This window comes from Ovis aries, chromosome 4 (assembly GCF_016772045.2).
Source record: "Ovis aries strain OAR_USU_Benz2616 breed Rambouillet chromosome 4, ARS-UI_Ramb_v3.0, whole genome shotgun sequence".
NCBI classification, from domain to species: Eukaryota; Metazoa; Chordata; class Mammalia; order Artiodactyla; family Bovidae; genus Ovis; species Ovis aries.
Genome location: NC_056057.1, coordinates 97,487,501 through 97,512,935, shown reverse-complemented (window position 1 = coordinate 97,512,935; position 25,435 = coordinate 97,487,501). Strand labels below are relative to the sequence as shown.

The 25,435-nt window shown below is 52.4% G+C and overlaps 1 protein-coding gene across 3 annotated transcripts in view; it reads left to right on the top strand.

Moving 5' to 3' along the window:
- Positions 1-25,435, top strand: part of PLXNA4 (plexin A4) — a 499,413-nt gene that overhangs the window by 433,918 nt on the left and 40,060 nt on the right. For all 3 annotated transcript variants that reach the window (XM_012177152.5, XM_042248843.2, XM_042248844.2), the window contains 9 exons: positions 1,264-1,357; positions 1,839-2,078; positions 2,735-2,881; positions 3,900-4,134; positions 7,128-7,270; positions 15,790-16,058; positions 19,206-19,272; positions 19,989-20,135; positions 25,071-25,230. In XM_012177152.5, the coding sequence (XP_012032542.3) occupies positions 1,264-1,357; positions 1,839-2,078; positions 2,735-2,881; positions 3,900-4,134; positions 7,128-7,270; positions 15,790-16,058; positions 19,206-19,272; positions 19,989-20,135; positions 25,071-25,230 (1,502 nt within the window). The remainder of the gene's footprint in view (positions 1-1,263; positions 1,358-1,838; positions 2,079-2,734; positions 2,882-3,899; positions 4,135-7,127; positions 7,271-15,789; positions 16,059-19,205; positions 19,273-19,988; positions 20,136-25,070; positions 25,231-25,435) is intronic.

Below are 25,435 nucleotides of genomic sequence, written 5' to 3'. Positions count from 1 at the left end.
TAAAGTTTTATTGGAACACGGCCATACTCATCCGTATATGTTTTGTCTCTAGCTGCCTGCTCACCACAGCAGCGGAACTGAGTAATTACGACAGATCATATGGCCCCAAGGAGCCTGAAAGATTTACGCTCTGGCCCTTTACAGGAAGTTTGCCACCTGGCCTTACACACTCAGACGAAAGGCAGCCTTTGGGAGCCTTTGTTGTCCTCAACAGTTACTCTCTCTAAGGCCCAGGCCTTACAAGCTTTAACTGTAACCGGGAAGCAGATAAATATAAGACACAGAGAGGGGCAAAGAACCTGTAAAAACTATTCCAGGATTTGCCCCCAGGGCCTGGTAAGTCCAGGAAGTTGGCACGGCCCCCTATTCTTAGACAAACTCTATGGTTCTCCAAGGCATTCACAGCCTGGTTTAATTCAGCTCTTCCTCGTGTCGCTGTCACAGAAATAGAGGTGTTGGCCTTCCCAGCACTCGGCAATCACCCCCAGTCACCCTCACATTGAGTGGAAGGCTGGAGGTGTGTTCTGAGTGGTTGGGGCTCCCCATCCCGTGCCAGCGTCTCAGTGGCACTGAGGGTAGGACAGTGGCATCCAGGTTTCCAGTGCAAAGCTACCCAAAGACAAGTCCTGTGATCTCTCCTATCGGCAACCCTCCAGCTGACCCCCGCCCAGGCTGCGAGGGCCCTGGAATGTTTCATATTTACATTCTTACAGGAGGTTCCTGAGTGTCCGAGCCTCAGCCTTTCCCAGGTCCCAGCCAGCTGAAGCCTCTAAGGTGGAAATTTGTAGTGTGATTGTCCCGTGCTTAGACTTTGGAGGGTCTGGTAGAAGACGGTCTGGAGCAAGGCCAGTGTGAAGAAAGTTCCCTGAGACTGGGAAGAGCAGGGGAAGAGACCCCGGGGGGCTACAGAGAATCAGCTGGCTCAGGTCAGGAGGCTGGGGCAGGGGGCAGCAGGGGGAAAGGGCAAGAGGGCCGTGCTGCAGGTTCAGCCTCCATGGGGTGTCCATGCTCTGAATGAGCTCAGCACAGGACGGCTGTGGACATCTGGTCATCACTGTCTTCCCCTTGGCTGCTGAGAGCTCATCCTTATTATTATACAGTCACTTGTCATCTTGTCCCCATGAACGTCATCATGCCCCCCGGTAATCATTATCTTCAGTGCCAGAGCTCAGCCTGATTGGCCGTCATCATCATCTTTGTGCTCAAGAGTCATTGCTATTCCCGTCCCTGTCTTTACACGCCTTCTTCTTTCTCCCCGGTCAGTGGAAACACACCCATCGCTGTGTGGGGGACTCACCTGGACCTCATACAGAACCCCCAGATCCGGGCCAAGCATGGAGGGAAGGAGCACATCAATGTGAGACCCGGGCTAGAGGGCTCGGATGGGGCTGCCCTAGAGGGTGTGGGGCTCTCCAGGGGCTCAGGCAGGCTCATCTCATACACTGATGACTCATCGTGTACTGGTGGACACTGGGACAGTGGGATGGGGGAGCAGGCATGAGGCCACTTCCACACGCTGGCTAGAGGCATGGAGAAACCCATTGCTCCTGGGTTTCTGAGGTTTCAGATCCTTCTTCCTTCCTCCTCTGATCTCCTGTGCCACTCCTTAGCTTAGAGATAGCCTAGTGCCTGCCACAGCTGCTGTGGGCAGAGCAGAGGTAGGGGCCAGCTGCAGAGCTTGTCCTTGAATGTCCAGGCCAGGCGATTGGGACCCATCTATAACAGTCCCGTGTCAACACCACGCTATACAGCACCACGGAGGGAGGCCCGGTGGGTGGCTGGGGCTGTGGGTGTGTGGAGACCCGAGACATAAACCTCCTTCTCTGGCTCCTCCCCAGCTCTGCGAGGTTCTGAATGCCACTGAGATGACCTGCCAGGCTCCAGCCCTCGCTCTGGGGCCCGACCACCAGTCCGACCTGACAGAGAGGCCTGAGGAGTTTGGCTTCATCCTGGACAATGTCCAGTCCCTGCTAATCCTCAACATGACCAACTTCACCTACTACCCCAACCCTGTGTTTGAGGCCTTCAGCCCCTCGGGAATCCTGGAGCTCAAGCCTGGCACACCCATCATCCTGAAGGTAGATTGATGCGGGAGGTAGAAAGTATGCCAGGGGAGGCTTTCCATGTCCCAGGAAAAGGCCAGGAGTCACGGCCTTTTGCCAGATCTCATGGTGGTGTCACTAGCTAGCAGAGGTTGTGTTACAGCGCAGACTATGGTAAACACTCCCTATGAGTCTGTACTAAGATGTGCACTCTCTTTGTGGGTCACAAAAGCCTAGTCAGGGCAGCCGGATCCATGCTGCCCATCTGACTCCCAGCTTTGGCCTGAGTCCAGGACTTGGGAGGTCAAAGACTCATACTGCTTCCTCTTGCAAAGCTCTTTGCAAACCACCTTCTATGGCTTCTTTGCAGCATGGATAATAAATTAATTTTAACTCATATGACAATTTGAATCAACTGGTAGTGACTGACTACAGCTCTGTGTTGAGAAGGATTCTGAGGCTGCCTTTGGGAGAAGCTGAAAAGAGTACCTTGATTATTGATTCCCACTGAGGAAAGGGGAATTGTAGTGTGGTAGTATAGGTGTTACGAATTTTTTTAACTTAACCAGCGAAGGTGGCCTCTCCACCAGCTCCCCAGAAGGATGGGGCCTCGGGGTGGGAGGACATGGTAACCAGCCAATATCTGTGCTCCTGGCTCTGGAGTGGGAACTCAGGCGCTCCTCTCCGTGCAGGGCAGGAATCTGATCCCACCTGTGGCTGGGGGCAATGTGAAGCTGAACTACACCGTGCTGGTTGGGGAGAAGCCGTGCGCCGTCACGGTGTCGGATGTGCAGCTGCTCTGCGAGTCCCCCAACCTCATCGGCAGGCACAAAGTGATGGTGAGGCTGGCAGGACCCACCCCGGATGGGCGGGCACCAGGGATGCTGTGGGAGGAGTGGTCCCGCTCCATCCTGGGCCATCGGGGCTTTCCGAGGGGATTCTGGCTTTCCTGAACGTTCCTCCTGGCTTGCCCACACACCCCAGTTTCTTCTCCCCATCTCACTTCAAATTTCTTTCTTCTGTATTGTCATTCTTTCCATACTGGCTGGTGCTACAGTAAGGGCAATGCCAAACAGCATCCAGTGATGTGCTCAGCCACCTGTCGGGTTTCCCAGGTGACTCAGTGGTAAGGGACCCACCTGCCAATCCAGGAGACATAAAAGGCATGAGTTCGATCCCTGGGGTCAGGAAGGTCCCCTGGAAAAGGGAATGGCAACCCACTCCAGTATTCTTGCCTGGAGAATCCCATGGACAGAGGAGCCTGGTGGGCTACAGTCCATGGGGTCGCAAAGAGTCAGACACGACTGAGCAGATATGCACGCCAAGTCACCTGTTAGAAGCAAGAGGTGCTTCCCCAGGAGGAGTGTTGTTGACCCAGGCTGGACATAACATCACGCCCTGTGCCTGAGTCATCAGTCCTCAGGATGGGATGAGTCTTCGGGCAGCCAGTCTTTGAGGTCATGTAGTATTCTTGCCTAGAGAATCCCAGAGACGCGAGAGCCAGGTGGGCTGCCATCTATGGGGTCGCACAGAATCGGACCCGACTGAAGCGACTTAGCAGCAGCAGCAGGATTTTTTTAGATTCCAGTTGAATGCCATTTCCTCATGAAGATGGCCATGTTTGCTCCCGAATAAAATAACGCGTGGCTTTTCCAGTTCTGGGGGAAAGCTGAGCCATCCATCCTCCCTCTGCCCCTGACGGCCACTCGTCTGCTTTCACGGCCAGTGATAATCCTCCTCCCTGGAGCCATTTACCTCATCCGGCCCTGGTGCCCAGCTCACCAGTGGCTTGGATCTGTTCCCTGGGATGCTCTGTCCCCACACCCAGCTCCCTCTCCCCCGGCGTGTCTCCACCAGGCCCGAGTCGGTGGCATGGAGTACTCCCCAGGGATGGTGTACATAGCCCCGGACAGCCCGCTCAGCCTGCCCGCCATCGTCAGCATCGCCGTGGCCGGCGGCCTGCTTATCATCTTCATCGTGGCCGTGCTCATCGCCTACAAGCGCAAGTCCCGTGAGAGTGACCTGACTCTGAAGCGGCTACAAATGCAGATGGACAACCTGGAGTCCCGCGTGGCCTTGGAGTGCAAGGAAGGTATGGAGTGGTGGGGAGTCAGGCATGTGTGTGCGTATGTGTGTGTGTACATCTCACGCACCGGCAGCAGTGGGCAGTGCTAGGCCTGGGTCTCCTGCCTCCAGGACCTCTACCTCAAGCCAGGTAGGGATCATTTCAAACCCCACTAGAGCCATTTCTAGGCTTCCTTGGTGGCTCAGACAGTACAGAATCTGCCTGCAATGCAGGAAACCCAGGTTCGATTCCGTGGAGAAGGGAATGGCTACCCAATCCAGTATTCCTGCTTGAAGAATTCCACGGACAAAGGAGCCTGGCGGGTTACAGTCCATGGGGTCGCAAAGAGTCGGACTCGGCTGAGCGACTCGCACTAGCGCCAGAGCCGTCTCCAGCCCAAGATCCTGGCTGGGATGGCTTTGGCACTTTCTTCTCAGGGAGACCCGTGGGTGTCTTGCCATGACACACTCAAGCAATCTTGAGCTCTCTTCCTTCAGAAGGAACGTAAGGCTGGAGGGCTGATCTGAGATTTAGAGGAAAGAATATTTCACAGCTTATATTTTTTTAAAAAATTACCAACACCACTATGAAGTGCAATCAGCCACACTAAATCCAAGAAGGAAATTTAGGAGTCAGACTCTCGTCACCCCCAGGATATCATTTGTGAGTCACCCCGCAAGGGTCTAGGCTGCTTCTTTGTGGAGCTTTCTACATGGAGTGCTCAGCCTGTACCTGGGGCTCCAGCATCCCCACCAGGGAGGCCACGGTTCTTGGATGGGGAAGCGGACCTCTTCCACCCTCTCTCCACATCCTCAGCTGTCAACACAGCATCCGCCTTGTGGGACTGTTAATTACCGCCTTTTATTATATTTATGCTGCTTAATTTTTTTCTCCACAATGTACTCTTCCCTCTAATTAGGTGTAGTGATTAGAATCTCTTTTATGTGTGCCAGGCGTGAGGCTTTGAGTATTGGAGGCACTCGGTGACTTGAAGGAAAACTGCAGACCTATAAAAAGCCAACCGCCTCCTTCTCCTCCTGCCAGCTGAGCCCCCCAACTGGGAGGGGGGCACAAGGAGAGTGTGAAGCTGACTTCCTTTTGGAAAACATTCTGGAGAAGGAGGAATTAGCGGTCACACAGTGGCCTCTGGCTCAGGAGAGGGCTATCTCTCGTTGGTGGGAGGAGGTGATAGAGCAAAGGACACATAAGATTGGCCTTAAAGGTATTTTCAGGCATGCCCAGAGCCGGCTCTTAAACACTGAAAGGGCAAACTGGGTCCAGGGAAGGCAGCCTCCCGAACACTTGACAATGAGCCAGGCCATCACCCACACACAGACTCAGAAGAGGCTGGGCCTGGGCCCTCATTCTGGCCTGACCTTCAGTTGTATAAACACACATATGCGTGTGCACACACATGTACAGACACTCGGTACTCAGGTGGTCACTCATGCACTCACACACCGTTACGCTCACGCCCATGCACACACACGTTTGCACAGACACACACACACACGTGTGTTCCTCACTCGGCACACACACGAGTGCTCATCAGGGCTTTTGGTGACAGCACTTCCCAGAAAGGCTTCCTGACTCCCCTTTCACACACGTTGGTGTAAGCTCACACGTATTGGTGAAGGTTCCATTCAGTTGTGTTAGGGTTGCTCTGCCTTCGGAATCACTTTTCTTGGCAAGGGTCTCCCTGCTCCCCGTGTCAGTGTGACCAGGGGTACAGAGAGAGCGCAACATTGAAGGGGTCTACAGTAGCTTCTGAGGGGTCCTGGGACCTCCCTGTTGTTTTGTCAAGCAAGAAGCATTGGTATCCTCAAGGCTCTGAGCTCCAGGGTCACAGGCAGGAAGTCAGCACTTCTGGGGGCCAGTGGGGCCCACTGACAGTGCCTGGGCAGCTGTGTTATGGTCATGTCATCAGCAGAGCCCACTGGGCACAGGACTGGCATTTCAAGGGCCCTGAAACCACACTGGGCTTGTGAATTCCTTCTGAGCTCACAAAGCATTTTTTTCATACTTTTGTCTGTATAAACAGAAAGAAGCATTGCCTAATCAACGTCCACTGCCTGTTCTTTGCACGTGTATTTTAATCCATCTTGGTTTGGGGTGTGTGTGTGTGTGTGTGTGTGTGTGTGTGTGTGTGTGTGTGCGCACACACGTTTGCATGCATGTGTGTATGAGTGCATTTGCAGGTGCTGAGGGAGAAGATGGAGGCAGGAAGAACCAAGCACATTACCTCTGACAGCCTCCTGGGGAGGAGGGCTGTACCCAGGACAGAGGGTGATCACACAGCTGTGTGATATTGGGTCCATGTACGGAACTTTCTCAAGGGGCCATGGGGGTTAGTCTTGCAGCTCAGAACTGTCTAGAGGTCTGGGCTGTCCCCACAGACAGTGGTTCCCATCTGAAGATTACGACTGACCACCGGGTAGCATCACCTTGAGCAAGAAAAGACAAAGTGAGGCCCTGTGTGTTTATCCAGGAGGGATGTATCAGTGGGGCAGAGCCTTCATCTGGCCCCATTTGGTGATCTGATGGCTCGGGTAATCTGCGAGGCCAAGAACTAGGACTTTGGAAGAAGTCATTCCTAACTCCTATAAGGAAGTCCACTGTAAAGCGCAGAATCCAGAGCAGACTATCGCTGGAACCTCTCCCTCACTCCCCATGTCATTCCACATCCCCGGACCCCTCCATGTATTCTGCAAGAGCCAAAGCCCTTGTCTTCAGAGTGGGAGGCCCTCGTGGCCCCAGCAACAGTGCAGATCTGTGGACCTTCTGGCCCCCAGTCATGTTTTGAAGGGATGTGGCCCAAGACAAGCTTCTTCGTTGTGCATCTTTCCCTCGTTCCTATATTGTTCACCTTGGCTACATTAAACAGCCCCTCCTTATTCATACACTACTGTGGTCCATCGTGCAGGTCTCAGGGGCCTGGGAGAGGGTTCTGAGTGTTGCGAGGCAGAGCAGCTCTTGAGCTGGCCCCACGCAGCAGTCTCACGAGCTTGTCTCTGTGCCAGCCTTTGCCGAGCTGCAGACGGACATCCACGAGTTGACCAGTGACCTTGACGGAGCCGGGATTCCCTTCCTGGACTACAGAACCTACACCATGCGGGTGCTGTTCCCGGGAATCGAAGACCACCCTGTCCTCCGGGACCTCGAGGTGAGAAGCAGTCGCCGTGGTCGAGTCCTTTCCCGTCACAGTGTCAGTGCAGAGAGAGACACTGGTGACCAAGTCCAGCCACCGCATTCAGAGGAGGGTCAGCTGAGGCCAGGGAGGGGACAAGACCTTGTGGTGCCCGTCTGTCCCTTGGGACGAAAGCGATCTCAGAGCAGAGGTGAGAGTAGGGCTTTGGGTCTTAAGGGACTGTGGATCCCCTGAGAATTAGATGGAAGCCAAAGACCTTCTCTCCCTGACAAAAATTGTCCACGTACACAGAAGCAGGAAATCTTGCCAACAATGTAGGGGGTTTGTGAACCCTTGTTTAAGAAACCACAGTATAAGAGACTTCACCACTTAGTTGGTGCTCGATAAATAAATGTGGAAAAGGTAACTGCCGTGCTCAGGAGGGAGGTGGGAATGTGAATGATAAGAACGTAACTGCCTTTGTACCAGCAGGGACCTCATCCTGTGAACATTTTATCCCACTTACTGTCTAGTGTGGTGTCTGGCTTATGCATATATTCATATTACGCTTTGTTCTGAAAGGGATTTGGAATGACTTATAAAGATAAACACCAGAGAAAAGTGAACCATATAAATGAGGAAACCAGGGCAAAGTAGTAATCCTAAGGAATAATTGCCCTGAGTTGACTGCTGACTAATATCCTGGACCGGTTTTCAGTACTTTACACATACACATCAATGTAACCTCCCAGGAGCCCTCAGAAGCAGGCGCACCCACTTCACAGGTGATGAAACTAAGATCACACAGTGGGGAGGGAGTGGGGCTGGGACTTGAGTCCAGCAGGTAGACTCCAGAGTCTATATTCTTCAGGACGAGGCTGCGCACTTGGCTTCTGAGAGACTATGTCCATGTCATGGTTTACGGCTCTGGAGACTTCTTTGGATGGATCAAAAATCTTCAGCCAGAGTGGCATGCAAGATAAAACTAATTCCATGTTTATATTGTCCATAACCTAGAAACAGACCTGTCACTTGAATTGCACGGTTAAGCAGGTGCTGACCCCCGTGGGAATGTCTGCATGGATTCTCCAAGGAGCCATAGAAGCTGTGTCCCCTTCAGGAAACACAAGTCCCCAGTGCTCAGGGCCCACGTGTTTCTCTGACTTGATTGTGGAATGAAGCACAGGAGCGTGTGTGTGTAGGGGTGTGTGTGTGCGTGTGTGTATGACTTCTGTGTGGACTGTGCATACCTTATTTAACTTTGTCTTCCATACCTTTCATATCTTTGTCTTGCATACCTTATTTATCTATTGTGTCTTCCAGCAAGAGTGCTCAGCACATAGTAGGCCTGCAGGAACTGCTGAATGATTTGACTAGATGAATGTATGTCTGTTTGAAATAGGGTAGAAATGGCAGTCCTAGGAAGGGAAGTTGTGTTTGAACATACCCATACCCCTCAAAATAAGAATTCAATTCGGACGCATATATAAAGTTATTCTCTCTTTTTCACTAGCTTGAAATTCCAAGTAGATTTCCCTTAAGCATTGAACTTTTAAGTCAGATTTGCTGAGACCACTTCTAAGCAGCATCCCTGGAGGGCTGCCTGAATACTTTGGAGCAGGGCTGGGGCACAGCCTTCTTCCACACAAGGTGTTTTCTTACGGACGCTTACTCATGCCACACTGCTTTCCTGACCGGTCCTATGGCTCAGATTATAAAGCACGCCGCATGCTGTGTATGATCTTATTCCTCATTTGATCCTATCTCATGTCTCTCCCACCTGCCCTTGCACCTCCGTAAATATTTTGTTTTCTTGTTTTAAGATTTTTCATGTGGACCATTGTTAAAGTCTTTACTGAATTTTCTACAACATTGCTTCTGTCTTATGTTTTGTTTTTTTGGCCGTGAGGCAGGTGAGATCTTAGCTCCCCAACCAGGGATCACACCCCCATCCCCTGCATTGGAAGGCAAAGTCTTAACCACTGGACCACCAAGGAAGTCCCTCTGGAGATGTTTGGATTGTCAGGCCTGGCTTGGTGCTGGAATAGTGATCACCCAAGAGCAGTACATGTCGAAGGGCTGCTCCAGGTGGTGGAGGGGAGTTTCAGGGCTCATCCCCCGACAGGATGTTGTGGGTGGTGGTGCAATCGAACACGGCACTGCTCCAGAGAGCACTGATCATACGCAGCACTTCCTGGAATTGTGCAGTGCACAGCCTGCCTCACTGTCCGTAGCAGCCCTGTTTGCTCAGGACCAGAATCCTAATGATTCCCTCCCATTGCCTTTTTGAACTGTACTCAGCCCTTTGCTGAAAGCTGGTGGCATCCTTACCCAGCAGCACTTCCTTGTGCCTTTCCTTGAGAGCTAGTTTTCCGAGAGAAGCCGGTGCACAAGTCCTAGCCTTAATCCTCAGCAAGGGGCACAGTCCACTAGCCCTACCCAGCAAGCTGGGCTCAACAGACAGAAACTCTGGGCCCCCTCACACCCACCCCAGGCCACCAAGCATGGAGCAAGCTCCCTCCGAGGCTTCTGGGGCTGCAGAATAAATGGCAGAAGATTCCTTCCTCTGCCCAGAAAGCTTCAGGAGTCCTTGTTCAGTACAATCCAGGGCACTGAACTGTACTTCACTTCATGGGGACACCACCCAACCTACAGGCTGGACGCACAGGAGGGCACGTCCAGGGCTGCACCACCAGTAGTCCCTGACGCGCCCCCTCCTCCCCCCCCTCCCCCGCCCCCCACACACCCATCTGTCAGGGGCTGTGGAATGAACTCAGTCCATGGAGGGCTGCAGAATAAAGCCTCCGAGAATCAGGGCTGCTGGATTCTGCCTATGACCTGACCAGCCTGTGTGACTCCCTGGATGCTCTCTGGGTGGATACCCCATCTATGCCTGAGACCGTTCCTCTGGCCCCCCGTTACAAGTCACCTCATGTCCTGCCATAGCCTTGCTCCTCATGGGGCACCTTAAAATCTCCCCTCCAACCTGAGGCTTCTGTCTTGTCCTTGCCTTTATCATGACAGGAGACTTTCTGGTCCTACCCTCCTGCTCAGGAAGGAGTTAACAGCCAGCTTCACTGATCTACCCGAGGCAGAGACCAGGAGATGGCTAATTGTCAGGCATGGGCTCTGAATCAGGCAGGTCACACAGACTTGTAAAGCTTCTGGCAATATATATGTAACATAAAATTTACCATTTCAACCATTTTTAAGTGCACAATTCAGTAGCATTAAGTTCACTCACATGATTGTGCAACCATCATCACCATCTATCCCCAGAACTGTTTCATCTTCCCCGCCTAAATCTCTGTACGCATTGAAAACTAACTCCCCATCCCCCTCTCCCAGTCTCTGGCAGCCACCCTTCTACTTTGTGTCTCTATGAACTTGACTACTCTGAATACCTCATACGAAAGTGAAAATTGCTCAGTTGTGTCTCACTGTTTGTGACCGCATGGACTATGCTGCTGCTGCTGCTGCTAAGTCGCTTCAGTTGTGTCCGACTCTGTGCGACCCCAAAGATGGCAGCCCACCAGGCTCCCCGTCCCTGGGATTCTCCAGGCAAGAACACTGGAGCGGGTTGCCATTTCGTTCTCCAACGTATGAAAGTGAAAAGTGAAAGTGAAGTCGCTCAGTCATGTCCGACTCCTAGCGACCCCATGGACTGCAGCCTACCAGGCTCCTCTGTCCATGGGATTTCCCAGGCAAGAGTACCGGAGTGGGTTGCCATTGCCTTCTCCACGCATGGACTATACAGTCCATGGAATTCTCCAAGCCAGAATACTGGAGTGGGTATAGCCTTTCCCTTCTGCAGGGGATCTTCCCAACCCAGGGATCAAACCCAGCTCCCGCGTTGCAGGTGGATTCTTCACCAGCTGAGCCACAAGGGAAGCCCAAGAATACTGGAGTGGGTAGCCTATCCCTTCTCCATTGGATCTCCCCTACCCAGGAATCAAACTGGGGTCTCCTGCTTTGCAGGCAGATTCTTCACCAACTGAGCTATCAGGGAAGCCCATATCTTGTACAGTTGGGATCATAGAGTATTTGTCCTTCTGTGACTAGTTTTTTCACTTAGTAAAATGTTGTCAAGGTTCACCCGTGTTGTACCATGTGATAGAATTTCTTTCCTCTCAAGGCTGAATAATAGCCTGTTGTGTGTAAAAACCACATTATGTTTATCCATTCTTCTGTCAGTGGATACTTGGGCCAGTGTGAATAATGCAGCTATGAAAATGAGGGTATGAATATCAGTTGAAGCCCCTGCTTCCATCTTTTGGGTTCTATATGTAGAACACAGGAGTTTCTCATTTCCATTAAACTCCTTCATTGATTTCTTGCAGACAGAAATTGCCTTTTACTGTTCCATGTTAGCCTGGGGCTATGTGAGATCCAGCCTCCTATGCACTGTCCAGAGATCTCATACGGATCCCTCTTTTCTCATTTGTTTCCAGCATCTCCCTGCTTCTGGGTTAGTTTCTCCCTGTTGGTTTTCCAGGTTTGGAAACATTCCCAGGGAAGCCACCAACTAACCTAAAGCAGGATTTCCACCTTCTTGGGTGCTGGGATGGGCATGAATGGCCGGTGCTTGTGAAGAAGATGGGGTCCTCTGGCTTCAGGCCGTCCCAGAGGCCAGGCCACCAGGCCCTGTCTTTTACAATCTGAGTGCAGTCCAGGCGTTCAGATAAGGGGCTGCCCAGACACTGGTTACACACCAATCCTTTAAAGACACAGAGCAGACAGTAATCGCACACCTTGTTTTCCATCTATCCTTGCCTCCTAAACTCTAACCTATTGGGTTACAATTAAAATTTACTATCCAGTTTTATTCTCACAGACTTCAACTAAATTATCGAACCATCTGGTGAATAAAGAAACTCTTGTTTCAGCGTGCCATTTGCTTAGGAGTTGGGGGCGGCACGTTACAGAGGGGAATTGTTCTGGGTACTTTTCACCAAGATACTTCACTTCCTTCTGCTCTTCATAAAATTGGGGAGAAAATGCCTGCTTTCTGCCCCTGGACACTGTGCCAATGCATTAGGTACGTTGGATCAGTGAAAACAGCCAACGGAGGAGGGGCAGGTAATAAAACTGCTGCTGTTTAAGTGCGTTCTGTGTGTGCCAAGCACTTTACATACATTATCTTATTTAATGTTCATAAAACATTATGACATAGGCACTCATATTCTCATTTTATAGATGAGGCAGAAGAGCCCAGAGGTGACAGAGCCTTCCTCCGTGTACGAGTCTGTTAGTCTCTCTGATTCCATATGCTGGCGGCCACGGGGATGCTCTTTCTCTGCAGGTCATTTTGATGAATCTTCCTGCCCAGGGCCCTGGCCCTGTTGCCTGGAAGGAGCATGCAGCCAGGGCAGGGAGTCCAGAGCCATTCCCCCACCTCCTCCCCCTCCTCCCCTGAGCTTGGCGCCCCTGTCCTCCTCCGATGGCACCTGAGCTCCAGGAGGCCCAGCATGGGGGGACTTGGAGCTGGCTGTCAGTCACCACCCCCCAGGCCCAGGGGTAGGATACACTGGCCAAGAATCAGAGGATGGCCAGGGACTAGTAGCCAGAGAAGCTGGGGTTTGGCAATGCAGCCCTGCCCTCCACCAGCTGCCTGGCCTTGAGAAACCGCAGCAGTGGCTTCCCTGAGAGGCGGCTATCAGGGGGTTGCGACTCACCCTCGCAAGGTTATAAGAGGGCTTTGTTTGACCGCTGTGTGGAATGTGCCAGGACTGTCCTTTGCACAATGCAGGAGCCTGAGAAATGGCGTTATCTCTCATTATCAGGACAAATTAGAGAGATGTTGTTCTGAAGGGTCCGAAGTGCACACATGTGTGAGAGGGGCGGGGGTCAGCAGGAGACAGACAGACAGTGGACAGACTGTGGCCCTGCCTGACGGCACAGCGAGATGGCTGTGTCCCCCTTGCCCTTCCCTCAAGAGCCCCTGTGGAGCGTGGGACTCAAAGAGCCAGGCCAGAGCTAAACTGAGGTTGGAGACCTTGGGAAACGGGCGGGTTGCCAGGAGGGGCTATGCTGAGGGCCAGGATGAATTCCAGAGGGCCTTAGCCAGCACCGCCCTGGCTCTGGCGAGTTCCCATCTCTGCTGAACTGACCAGAGAGCTACCAGCCCTCCATGTATCAGCACAGTGGCAAAGGAAATGCAAATGGACCCAATTTGGAAACCCGCCTGCTCCTGACCTGTGTGAGCTTCTGATGCCAGGCAACAGGAGTTCTGTGTCCGTGCTTCTCTGCAGAGTTCAGGGGTCAGGGGTTCCCCCACCGAAGGGACTGCATGACTCCTGACTGATGATTGGAGGGCAAGGCCTGGGTCTGACTGGACTCTGCTTCAGCCAGCACCAAGCCCTGAGCCCAGAACCAGGGCGGCACCATAAATGAGCGGCAGGAACTTCGCAGCTCTGCATCTGCCAGCTTTGTGGACCTTGGCAACAGGGTTTCTCTGGCCACCTCCGTCCAGTTTAAAATCTCTAGAGGGAAGCAGCATGCACTCAATAACCGGACTGTGGTCATGCCAAGGGTTTTCGCATCCCTTGTTCAGCACTTTCAGAAGCCCCGGGAAGGGGAAGGACACCATGCCGCTGCCCACTTCGTGGCCCAGCTCTGACACTTTTCCATCTTGGGATCTTGGAAAGTTCCTTATCCTCATGGGGCTCTGGGGTAATAAGGGCCCCTGCCTCATAGGCTGTTGTGTGGATTACATGGTCAGTATTTCTAAAGTATGAGGAACCGTGCTTGGCATAGATAAGATCTGTATACATATTAGCTGTGGTACCTCCTTGTCACTGATAAAGGAACTGAATCTCCTAAGGGTTCTGCAGTTCATAAGTGGCTGTGATGGAGTTAATGCTAGCTCGACGGATACTGAAACTGTGTCCTTTACTGCTCCTTATACAGCACTCCTTCCCAAGGACCTGGCACATCTACCCTCCCCACCCCCAGGGGTAGGGGACATATCCTTCAAGACAGGCTTCAAAGGCACCTCCAACAGGTGCCCCCTGCCCCCAGTGCTTCCTTCCAGAGAAGCAGCTATGCTTCATTTCTTAAATGAACTTTTTATTTTCATGGAAGCATAGAGACAGAAAGCTTCCCCGGTGGCTCAGACAGTAAAGAATCTGCCTGCAATGCGAGAGACCCGGGTTTGATCCCTGGGTCTGGAAGATCCCCTGGAGAAGAGAATGGCTACCCATTCCAGTATTCTTGCCCGGAGAATTCCATGGACAAAGGAGCCTAGTGGGCTATAGTGCATGGGGTCGCAAAGAGTCAGACACGACTGAGCGACTAACACACACACACACACGTATGGACAGAGCAATGCACAAATTATCAGAACACAGCTCAGCGCATTTTCCCCAAGTGAACACAGCCGTCAAGCAGCGCACAGACTGAGAAGCAGAACTTTACAGTCTCTAAAAGTTCCCCTGAGCCCTTTCCAGGCACAGCCACTGCCCAGAAAACCCTTTTTCTTCCATTATTGAAGAATTTTAATTGTTTTATTTAAATCTGGGTTTAAATGGTATTACACAGTATGCTCTCTTTTCCACCTGACTTTTTTCTCTCAATATGTTTATAAGAGTCATTCCTGTTGTTGCGAGCGGCAGTAGGCCCTTCATCCCTGTTGCCCAGAAGCACATCCTTGGGTAAATGTCCGACAGTTCCTGGGGGTCTCTTATTGTTGCCCAACCTCTAGCCATTTCTGATTTGGGGCATGACGCATGGTACCACGGTGCCTGACCTCATGCAGCTCAGAGCTGCCACTCCCATGCCTGGCTCAGTTGCTAGCTCATGTTTGCTGAGTGGATGGGACACCCTTGCACGGATCTCCCAAATGGACAGAAGATGCAGGCAGGAAGATAAAACCCTCTTCCTCCTCCTCCCCATCATGGAGCAAGGTCTCAGAAGGAATTCCTAGGAAGACGACAAATGCCAGAGTTAGGCAGTGCCTGAGAGGCTCTTGGGCTTAAGCTTCCCCTTTTTGCAAGTGAATGAACTTGGGCCCGAGAAGTAAAGGGACTTGCCCAAGCTTCCATGGCATGGGGGTGTTACAGTGCCTGTGGAGCCCAGAGGTCCTGACTCTGAGGCCACTGATCTGTCAGCAGGAACACCAGCATCAGAGATGGGTCAGCATTGGGTCAGTCGAAGGCCCAGGTTCAATGATCCCCCAGCCAGGGGGCAGGGATCAGAAGCCCCCACACCCTGGAGTCACCTGGCATGACCTGGAGTCACCTGGGGCTATGATAGTGGTCTCTGCTGGCGAGGGGCCCCCTCCTCAACTCTGTACTAACGATGACATTCTCCCTGTCTCTGGAGACAGTGACCTGGCTCGTGGGGTGTAACATGGGTTAGGTAGGCACCTAGTATAGTGCCTGGCTCTAGATAAGGACTTGGTGGCATCAGCCATGTGGCCTGTCGTGAGTGAACGGGAGGTTGGGAGGTTCCACACTGGGCACAGCCAACCCCCTGGGGCATCCCTGGGGCTCGGCCTGCCTCACCCCGTTGTGGGAGGCAATCAAGACTCCCGCACCCCTGGGTCTCCCCTTCAGGTCCCAGGCTACCGGCAGGAGCGTGTGGAGAAAGGCCTGAAGCTCTTCGCTCAGCTCATCAACAACAAGGTGTTCCTGCTGTCCTTCATCCGCACGCTGGAGTCTCAGCGCAGCTTTTCCATGCGCGATCGCGGCAACGTGGCCTCACTCATCATGACGGTGCTGCAGAGCAAACTGGAGTACGCCACCGACGTGCTGAAGCAGCTGCTGGCTGACCTCATCGACAAGAACCTGGAGAGCAAGAACCACCCCAAGCTGCTGCTCAGGAGGTAGGATCGTGGCCCGGGGGGCCCCATCCAGACCAGTGCACCAGCCTGGCCCTTCTGACCTCGGGAGGCTAGGGAGGATCTCCCAGGAGCAGCCAAGTCCCCCAGGGTCCGGCACTGACCTGGCCAGAGGCTGGGGTGGACCCATGCACTCTTAGAAGAACTTGCCCCTTGTGTTGCCTGTGACTTAACCAAGCTCATCTTCTTGCCCCACGGTTTTTCTTCTGCCTCTCTACTGACTTTCCATTCTCCTCCCTCTGCCCTTACACTCCCCTGATTGAGCCTCTCTACCAGAATTTTTCTCTTATGGATTCTTCAGAAGTCATTTTTCCACCCCCTCACCTTTTCCATGCTACTGCTGCTGCTGCTAAGTTGCTTCAGTCATGTCCAACTCTGTGTGACCCCATACACAGCAGCCCACCAGGCTCCCCTGTCCCTGGGATTCTCCAGGCAAGAACACTGGAGCGGGTTGCCATTTCCTTCCCCAATGCATGAAAGTGAAAAGTGAAAGTCAAGTCACTCAGTCGTGTCTGACTCTTAGCAACCCCATCCAGGCTCCTCCATCCATGGGATTTTCCATGACTGAACTTGAATTAGGGGAGATACCCCAGGGCCTCTCTGGGCACCCACCTCACCATTTCAAGATGGCAGACTTCAGCCCCTTGTAACTCTCACTGCTGTCCAGGACCAGCAACAGAAGCTTGACCCAGAGCTTGGTGGAAATGCAGACCCTCAGGTCACCCCACACCTACCGGATCAGAATCAGCACTTTAGTGAGGAACCTAGGGGATCTGAATGTGCATTAAAATTCGAGAAGCACTGGTCCAGTCAGTGTTTGAGTTCAAGGTCTTTAGTGGCCACTTGCCTGATGCAACACAGCAGGTATTTCCTGGCATCTGCTGTGGGTTCTGCGAGTTCCAGGTCCACCTCTCAAAACCGTGGGATGCCTCATCCTTGACACTGTTTGGAATCTGCATGGGCATGTGTGCAGACATATCCACATACCATGGCTTTGCTTGAGGAACCAGAGACCCTCTGCCTCTGTCTGTTGCTGTTGTTCAGTCGCTAAGTGGTGTCCAGATCTTTTGTGACCCCATGGACTGTAGCCCACCAGGCTCCTCTGTCCATGAACTTTCCCAGGCAAGAATATTGGAGTGGGTTGCCTTTCTTTCTCCAAGGGATCTTCCTGACCCAGGGATCGCCCCGCTGTCTCCTGCATTGGCAGGCAGCTTCTTTGCCACTGAGGCACCAGGGGCTTCCATTCAAACTGTCCATGCACTTGAAGACCATTTCTCCTCCAGACTATTGTTCCATTGCCTTTAGCCTTTGCATAGATGAAGTTGGAACCTGCCCCTACCTCTGCCCCATATCAAGCTATGATGTCCAGCCCTTTGCCTGGACCACCCCACTTATCACCTGCCTCTGCCTGGCCCCTGCCTTCCATCCTTGGTCTCTGAGCAGGAGGCAGGGCTTCCCGCTCAGTCCAGTGGGTAGTCTTGGCTTTGTGAAGTGTTTACTTCTGGCTTTTTCTTGGTACAGAGGGCATTTGCCAGGCATAGCTCCAAAAGGTTGCTCCATATAGGCACAATCATACAGCTTTAGAAGCAGCAAGGTAGATTATTTTGCTTTTTGTTTTACTTTCACCACGCAGCCACCCACCAGCATAATTCTAGGGTTGCCCCTGCCCACCAGAACTCCCACCAACAACTTGCCGGCAAGGTCTCGCTCTGGATCCGTGTGTCTCCTGCGCTTGTCTTCCACTGGCTCTCTCCCAGATGCCCTCTCTCCCTCCTGCTCTCCTGCGTCTCCTTTGCTTCTTCTTGTCCTTGGCTGCTCTCCTCCTTTCAACAGTTTTCCTTCTTTTCAGCTTCATTTAGTGCTGGCAGCTGTCCAACCGCCTTGAGAGTTGAGGTGTTAGTACCTTCTGGCAACTGCAACTTTCAACTCTATCCAAACATACCTGATGGAATCGCTTTCTCTCTGGAACTGGCCACACTCTTACTGCAAGTTTGAATGTAGTTTTTCTCTTAAGTGAATGCAACCAAAAGTGTCCTTTAGTTGGTCATGCAGCTGTGATATTCTCGCTTCCCAAACTAAAAAAAAAAAAAAAAAAATGGTTTGGGTAGTAGCATGAAAGATGCAAATCAGACTCAAGAATGAAATCACTATCATCGCTAATAAAACTCTAGAAAGGCTCCCAGGAGAAGTTCCAAAGTACATGGAAGCCTCTTAAATAGGACAGTTTGGATATCTATTAGAATGAGCTAAGATTCCAGCTCCCTGTTACTACTTACTCTGGGAGCCTTTAGCTTAAGGGATGGTCTCAGTCTAGTCTATCTGGCCTTCTTCCATGACCCATGCTCCCTGTCACCTTTTTCCATCCCCAGCCAAATGAGTATCTCAGGGGTTCTTTTTTCTTTTCTTACTCTACGGAACACACCTATCTTGTAAATTTCTCTAAGATGTTTGTCAGTGTGATAGCTATGAGCCATATGTGACTATTTAAATCTAAGTTAAAGTAAATAAAATAAAAATCCCACCTCTCCCCATTTCAAGTCCTCTATGGCTGGTGGCTACCAGATTGGACAACGCAGAAAGTGCTCTTGGACAGTTGGACATGATGCTCGAGCATATTCTCACAGGAACTCACTGAGGAGCCTACACCCAGAAAGTTATCTCCCAGCTTGGTAGGCAAAGCTTATCTGACTAACTATCTTAATCATTATGATGTGTCTAGGAATCTGTGGAACTCAGGTATCTCTTCGTGTTGTTCAGTTGTTCAGTCATGTCCGACTTTGCCATCATATAGACTGTAGCACACCAGGCTTCCCTGTCTTTCACTATCTCCAGGAATTTGCTCAAATTCATGTTCACTGAGTTGATGACACCATCCAACCATCTCATCCCATTGCCCCTTTCACCTCCCACTTTCAATCATTCCAAGCATCAGAGTCTTTTCCAGTGAGTCGGCTCTTTGCCTCAGGTGGCCAAAGTACTGGGGCTTCCAGCTATCCCTTACTGTCTTAAGATTTCTAAAAGCCTTAAGCAGCAAGATCCAGGTAGACTCGTCCTGCCCTCCTGCCCTTGAGGTCTGACCAGCTGCCTCTGTCTTTGTCTTGCTCTGTTGGGTCCCTTCGTGACTGCTGCCAGGACCGAATCGGTGGCTGAGAAGATGTTGACCAACTGGTTCACTTTCCTCCTCTACAAGTTCCTCAAGGTATGACTGGATGCGGGAAGGGATCTCTGGGCCTGCCTCAGCTTCCCCACCAGCCTGGGCACCAACCTGCAAGCTCCCAAGTTCATACAGCCTGGCTGCTAGAATCCCACCGAGAAATGGTGTTTCCCTTCTCATAATCATGGAGAGAACAGGCTCCTGACCATCTCAGGAGACAGAGCCCCACAGTCAGGACTGGCTTGAGAGGCATGGTCCCCACTTTCTCCCAGGTAAGGGTAGATGAGCTCTGAGAAGATCCCTGCGTTCCCATTTCAAGCTGAAGACAGTTCACCCCTGCTTTTCCTCTTGCTGCCCTGGCCCCAGCTTTGGACTTACTGATGCTGATGAGGGCCCTGGGCAGGCACAGAATCACGTGTGGCTGCAGTTAAACTGCAGATGTGACTGGGAGGCGGAAGAGCTGCTTGGCCTCCAATTACTGACTTGTAAGGAATTCACACCACTGAGGACTGACCTCTGTCCCTTGATGGGGCAGCAGAGAAAGCAGGGTACAGGGGGGAACTGGGAAAGGGACAGACAGGGGCGTAGGGCCAGAAACATGAAGAGAGGGCTCTAGAACAGAAGTGGGAAAGAGCAAGAAGGGGAGCAGAAGAGAATCAAGACAGAGAAGTGGAAAGCAGCCCCTTGGAGAGACAGAGGCCATGGGAGGCCAGGCTCCACACATGTGGGGTCCTCCCAGCACGGCTCTCCTCCATGTGCAGGAGTGCGCCGGGGAGCCCCTCTTCTCGCTATTCTGTGCTATCAAGCAGCAGATGGAGAAGGGACCCATCGATGCCATCACGGGTGAGGCCCGCTACTCTCTGAGTGAGGACAAGCTCATCCGCCAGCAGATCGACTACAAGACCCTGGTAAGCCAGCCTCTCGGCTCCTCCCCATGACTCTGGTCCTGCCCTGGTCCTGTGCAGCCCCTGCCCAGCCCAGGGGATGCTGGGAATGCTGACAAGCCACCTCCCCACTGCACAGGTCCAGCCTGGCCTTCCCCCTGTGCATGGCACCACCCCGACTTCCTCATCCCAACACACCAGGGGACCAGTGTCTCAGACATATCTGAGCGACAGCCAGAGACCAACGTACTTCCAGGCTGGTACCCTGGATTGTAAGGTGGTAACCCGTTGCCAAGAGCTGGTTGAGTGTGAGCCCAAGGAATGACGCTTTCTCAACAGTTCTCTTGGTGGAGAACCCACGCTTTGCAGATCAGTTCCAAATAGGTAGCAGGTAGCGTATGAAGGAGGGGAAGCCAGAAATGGTTGCTCATGGTCCTGAAGCCCACACTTGCGTGACTCAGGCTGAAGGATAGGATGCTAGGCTGATCTGTTTAAGGTGTGTGTCCGGGGAACAGGTGGATACCTGTTTCCACACTAAGTCAAGTTTACACTCCCTTTCCTGCTAAAAACAGTTATCCCCACAAAGCTCAGCACTTAGGAGCACATGGTTTGGAACCAGGCAGACCTGGATTGGAGCCCCGATTCCTTCTGACCAGCTGGGAGATTTGGGGCGGGACTCTTAAAAATAAATCTGACTTTGGGGTTTTTAGCTGAAAAAATAGGATAATAATAAAACAGGGATAATGGCACTCTTTACCTCCCAGAGCTGTCTAGAAGGTGGAGTGTGATCAGGTGTACAAAGCCCTGAGCCCAGGGTCAAGGCTCCCCACTGCTGGCTCATGTGAGTCCTGCATCTCTTCCCCCCATGACTGTCTGCCGGTGCCCACTCTCTTTCCAGGCTAGGGAGCTCACTCTTGGGCTTTTCTGGGAGAGAGCTCTGATCTCCCACCAGACCTTCTCCAGGAAAGAGGACAGAAGGTAGAAGAAGCGAGTGAAAGTCGCTCAGTCATGTCCGACTCTTTGCGACCCCATGGACTTATACAGTCCTTGGAATTCCCCAGGCCAGAACACTGGAGTGGGTAGCCTTTCCCTTCTCCAGGGGATCTTCCCAACCCAGAGATCGAACCCAGGTCTCCCACATTGCAGGCAGATTCTTTACCAGCTGAGCCACAAGGGAAGCCCAGAGTGAGAAAAGGAGATAAAAGATAGCTGTGGAGGGTGGTACTTGGAGGGAGCACAAGAATGAAGGTGGAAGAGACAGAAATGGACAGAGAATGTTGTTCGGTCTCTAAGTTGTGTACCATCCTTTGTGACCCCATGGACTGCAATAGGCCAGGCTTCCCTGCCCTTCACTATATCCTGGAGTGTGCTCAAATTCATGTCAAATTGAGTCAGTGATGCCATCCAACCATCTTATCCTCTGTCACCCCCTTCTCCTCTTGCCCTCAATCTTTCCCAGCATCAGGGTCTTTTCCAGTGAGTCAGTTCTTCTCTTCAGGTGGCCAAAGTTTTGGAGCTTCAGCATCAGTTCTTCCAATGAGTATTCAGGGTTGAGTTCCTTTAGGATTGACTGGTTTTATCACCTAGTTGTTCAAGGGACTCTCAAGAGTCTTCTCCAGCACCACAATTGGAAAACGTCAATTCTTTAGTGCTCAGCCTTCTTTATGGTCCAACTCTCACATCCAGTTGGACCATAAAGAAGGACAGAGAATAGACAAGTTTAAAATGCACTTATCAGGAGATGAGATACACAACAGCCTGAGGCAAGGCAGAACTGGGCAGAAGCCCTGAGCCGAGGATGAATCCCAGACCCCGAAGCCAGCTGGGGAGATCTCCCAGCCACTCTGAACACAGCTGGTCCTGCTGGCTGGCAGTGGTGCAACCATGATGCACCTGTCCCACTCCATCCTTGGAGGGCCCTGGAGACCCCAACAGGCATCTCAGTGGATCTGCCAGGACTGGCTCAGTTGACAAGGCTTCAAGGCATCCATGTCTGAGTGAGGGCCCAGCTTCCTTGTTGTCGTGGTCTGCTCCAGGGGAGAGTCAGAGTCTCTGATTAACATGGGAAAGGGAAAAGGGAAAAAAAAACTTCCAAAAATAGAGACCTGAATAGATTTCTTAAAGAGCTAAAAAAGCTACTGTTGAAATGTCTCCTGCCTGGTTTCTCCCTCTCAGCTCCCTTTCTTTCCCATCTCATCAGCGGTTCCCCAATATTGAAGCCAACACAATGAGTTGTAATAACACTGTGTCCCCAAATTGCAGCATGCTTTATGCCAGAGGCCAAACTATTAGCACAACCAGCTCGGTTGCAGATGACTTGATTTCAAGAGATTGTGAGGAAATTGGAGTGGGTCAGGGAAGCGTATCCACTGAGGTAGAAAGACTTGGGGAAGAGGCACCGTGAGGGAAGGGGAAGGAAATTGCAACTGTCTTGCCTGGAGAAAAAAATGGCTGCTGGGAGATTTAATAGCCACCCTCAGGCCTGTGAGAGGAAACTCCCTCCCGTGGAAGGGGGAGCAGCCTGGTCATTGGTGAGGAGGGGTCAGGAAGAAAGTGTGTTAGCGGCAGACAGGGCTGACCTGAGAATCGAGATGAAGGGGTCAAATAAAGTCCAGGACATCCTAGAATCCAGCATGACTGGAGGAGCCCAGGGCACTGTGGCCCAACTGATGGTAACCTTGTGCTGGGCGGGAGTGAGACAGGTGCTGAGAGGCTCGGCAAGCATCGGCTGACAGTCAGATGCACCTCCTCTGTGCTGAGTGATGAATTCGATTGAACTTAGACTAGCATGCCTAGGACCCTGCTGCTGGGAGCGCCCAAGAGCCTCGCTGGGAGCCTGCTAGAGTGCTAGGTTCTCACCTGGGAGCCTGCCGGAAAGCAGAGTTTTAGGCCCGGTCCTCCGCCTCCCAAGTCAGAATCTGCATTTTAACCCAACCCTTTAGTAATGGGGGCTTCCCTGGTGGGTCAGATGGTAAAGAATCTGCCAGCAATGCAGGACACCCGGGTTTGATCCCTGGGTAGGGCAGATCTCCTGGAGAAGGGAACAGCTACCCACTCCAGTATCTGGCATGGAGAGTTCCATAGATAGAGGAGCCTGGTGGGCTATAGCCCACGGGGTCGTAAAGAGTCAGACACAACTGAGCAACTAACACTTTATAACCATTTTAGTGATCGTAGTCACAGGAATGTTTGAGAACCAATGACCTAGCAGAACAAACCCCAGGCAGTTTGCTCTGAAATAGCCCAGAGGCATGGACGTGGGGAAAGGAACTTCCGGGGGAGCTGGGGCTTGGCCTGTGACTGGGAGCCCTGTCCCTTGGTGGGACCACTACTGCCTCTCCAGGTGCCCTGACACTCCACAAAGCTGTTCCCATGGGGCCACCACGAACTCCAGGGGCAAGCAGAAATGTTGAGATGGGGGCGGGGGGGAGGCACAAACTCAGGTGGCAGCCTCTGCCTCATGGTCTCGCAGCCCAGATAAAGCTGTGATGCTGCCTGGGGAGATCAACTTCCCTCCTCCCAAGTGGCCCAGAGCACAGGAGCCCAGGGCAGTACAGAGGAGCACAGATGGACAGGCTGTGCTTGACCACTGAGGGGGCCGGGAGGGGGTGCCCAGAAGGCTCTTGCAAGGGAATGGTTTGGAGAGCGCACGCGGAAGGAGTGCGTGGTCCAGAGTTCCTTCCACCAATGTTTTCAATTTAAGACATTTTGAGGGTGAGAGTTTGGTTTTATAGATTTAGGAGGTTTTCTTCATCTTAATGGAATAAGCATGTTCTGGTTTGAGCTCACAGCAGTCTGGTCGCTAATGAAAGGCAGGCGTCCAGGGGCCAGGGCTCTGATTGACGCCACATGGAGCAGGAGGGGGGTGGGGGGTGGAAGGCCGTTGTCTGAATCTGTGAACCAGACATGCAGTTGGGAAATGGTTGGGGGTTGGGGGGGTGGGGGTGGATATGCAGTGAAAGTTCTGAGATGGAAATTCACAAAAGGCGCAGGTCGCAGGGTCAGGCAGAGGGTGCAGGAACCCGGAATGGCAGGGCCACTTACCAGCACCTGGGACCCAGAGCACCCAGCCCGACCAGCTCTGGTTCTCCCCCCACACTCCACCCCCCGAAAAGGATTCCACAGTCTCACCATGTAGAGAGAGCTCACGCTGAGAATAGCAAGAGATGCAAAGCTGTTAGAAATGGTCCAGAACATTTTAAAGGAAAAAGTATAGCTTGGTGATTTAGGCAGAGTCTTGGCTTACCCGACTAGTTCCAAAAAGAGAACTTGAAGTCCTGGGCCAGAGTGGCCTCCTCCCACATCACCAGGTTTCAGGTTCGGAGCCAGGACGGGCTTGTGGGTGGCCTGAACCTGCAGTTTTTAGAGGGCGTCTTTTTATTTTTTAAAGATCACACTAAGCTTCTTACAGATTCTCCAACCTCCAATCAGCCTGGAACCCACACAAAAATCAAAGCATATGAAATCTTTGGAGAAAGGAGCCAGCTTCCCATTAGAGTGTGAGAGACAGACTGATGAGAAAGACAGACTGACACACAGGGATAGGGCAGGGGTCTCAGGGGTGGGTGAGGGTCTGGGTGTGCATGGAGATGGTGCCTACTGCATGTGTGTGAGACAGTAGGGCGTGCAGTAGCGTCCATCCTCAGACACACTGCCCCTCGCTGCCTCCTCCTGCTTGGACATCGCTCCCTTTGACAAATCAGGCTTTTAATGGAGTCTTTTGTGGTGAGGAATTAAATATATGCAGCTCCTACTCCTGCAGTGACGCTGAAGCCGTGGTACCTTCCTATTGCTTGTGGGGACAGGAAGGGAAGAGGGCTTAGCTGGGGTCATCCTACCCTACTCCAGTCTAACCCGCAGAGATGCGAGCCCTTCAGGAGAGGACCTCGGGCTGCTGCTGGCGATCCCTGGGCCCTCCAGGCTGCCCTCCCCACGCACCTCCTCTCTCCACTCCACCAGGTCCTGAGCTGTGTCAATCCCGACAACGCCAATAGTCCCGAGGTCCCAGTGAAGATCCTCAACTGCGACACCATTACTCAGGTCAAGGAGAAGATTCTGGATGCCATCTTCAAGAACGTGCCCTGCTCCCACCGGCCCAAAGCTGCAGACATGGACCTAGGTGAGTAAGCAGCCCACCCAGGAGGCTGTCCTGTGACTGGTCAGAAGCCCCTCCTAAACACCAGTGGAGCCAGGGTGCACAGAGCAGGTATGCATGGCCCCCAGGAGCCCAGGGGCTGCTTCTTCATGGCCCCTTAGTGAGAAATAAGCAGAGAGGGGACCACAGTCTGCTGGCGATCTGACTGCCTCTGGGGTCTTTTGAGCAG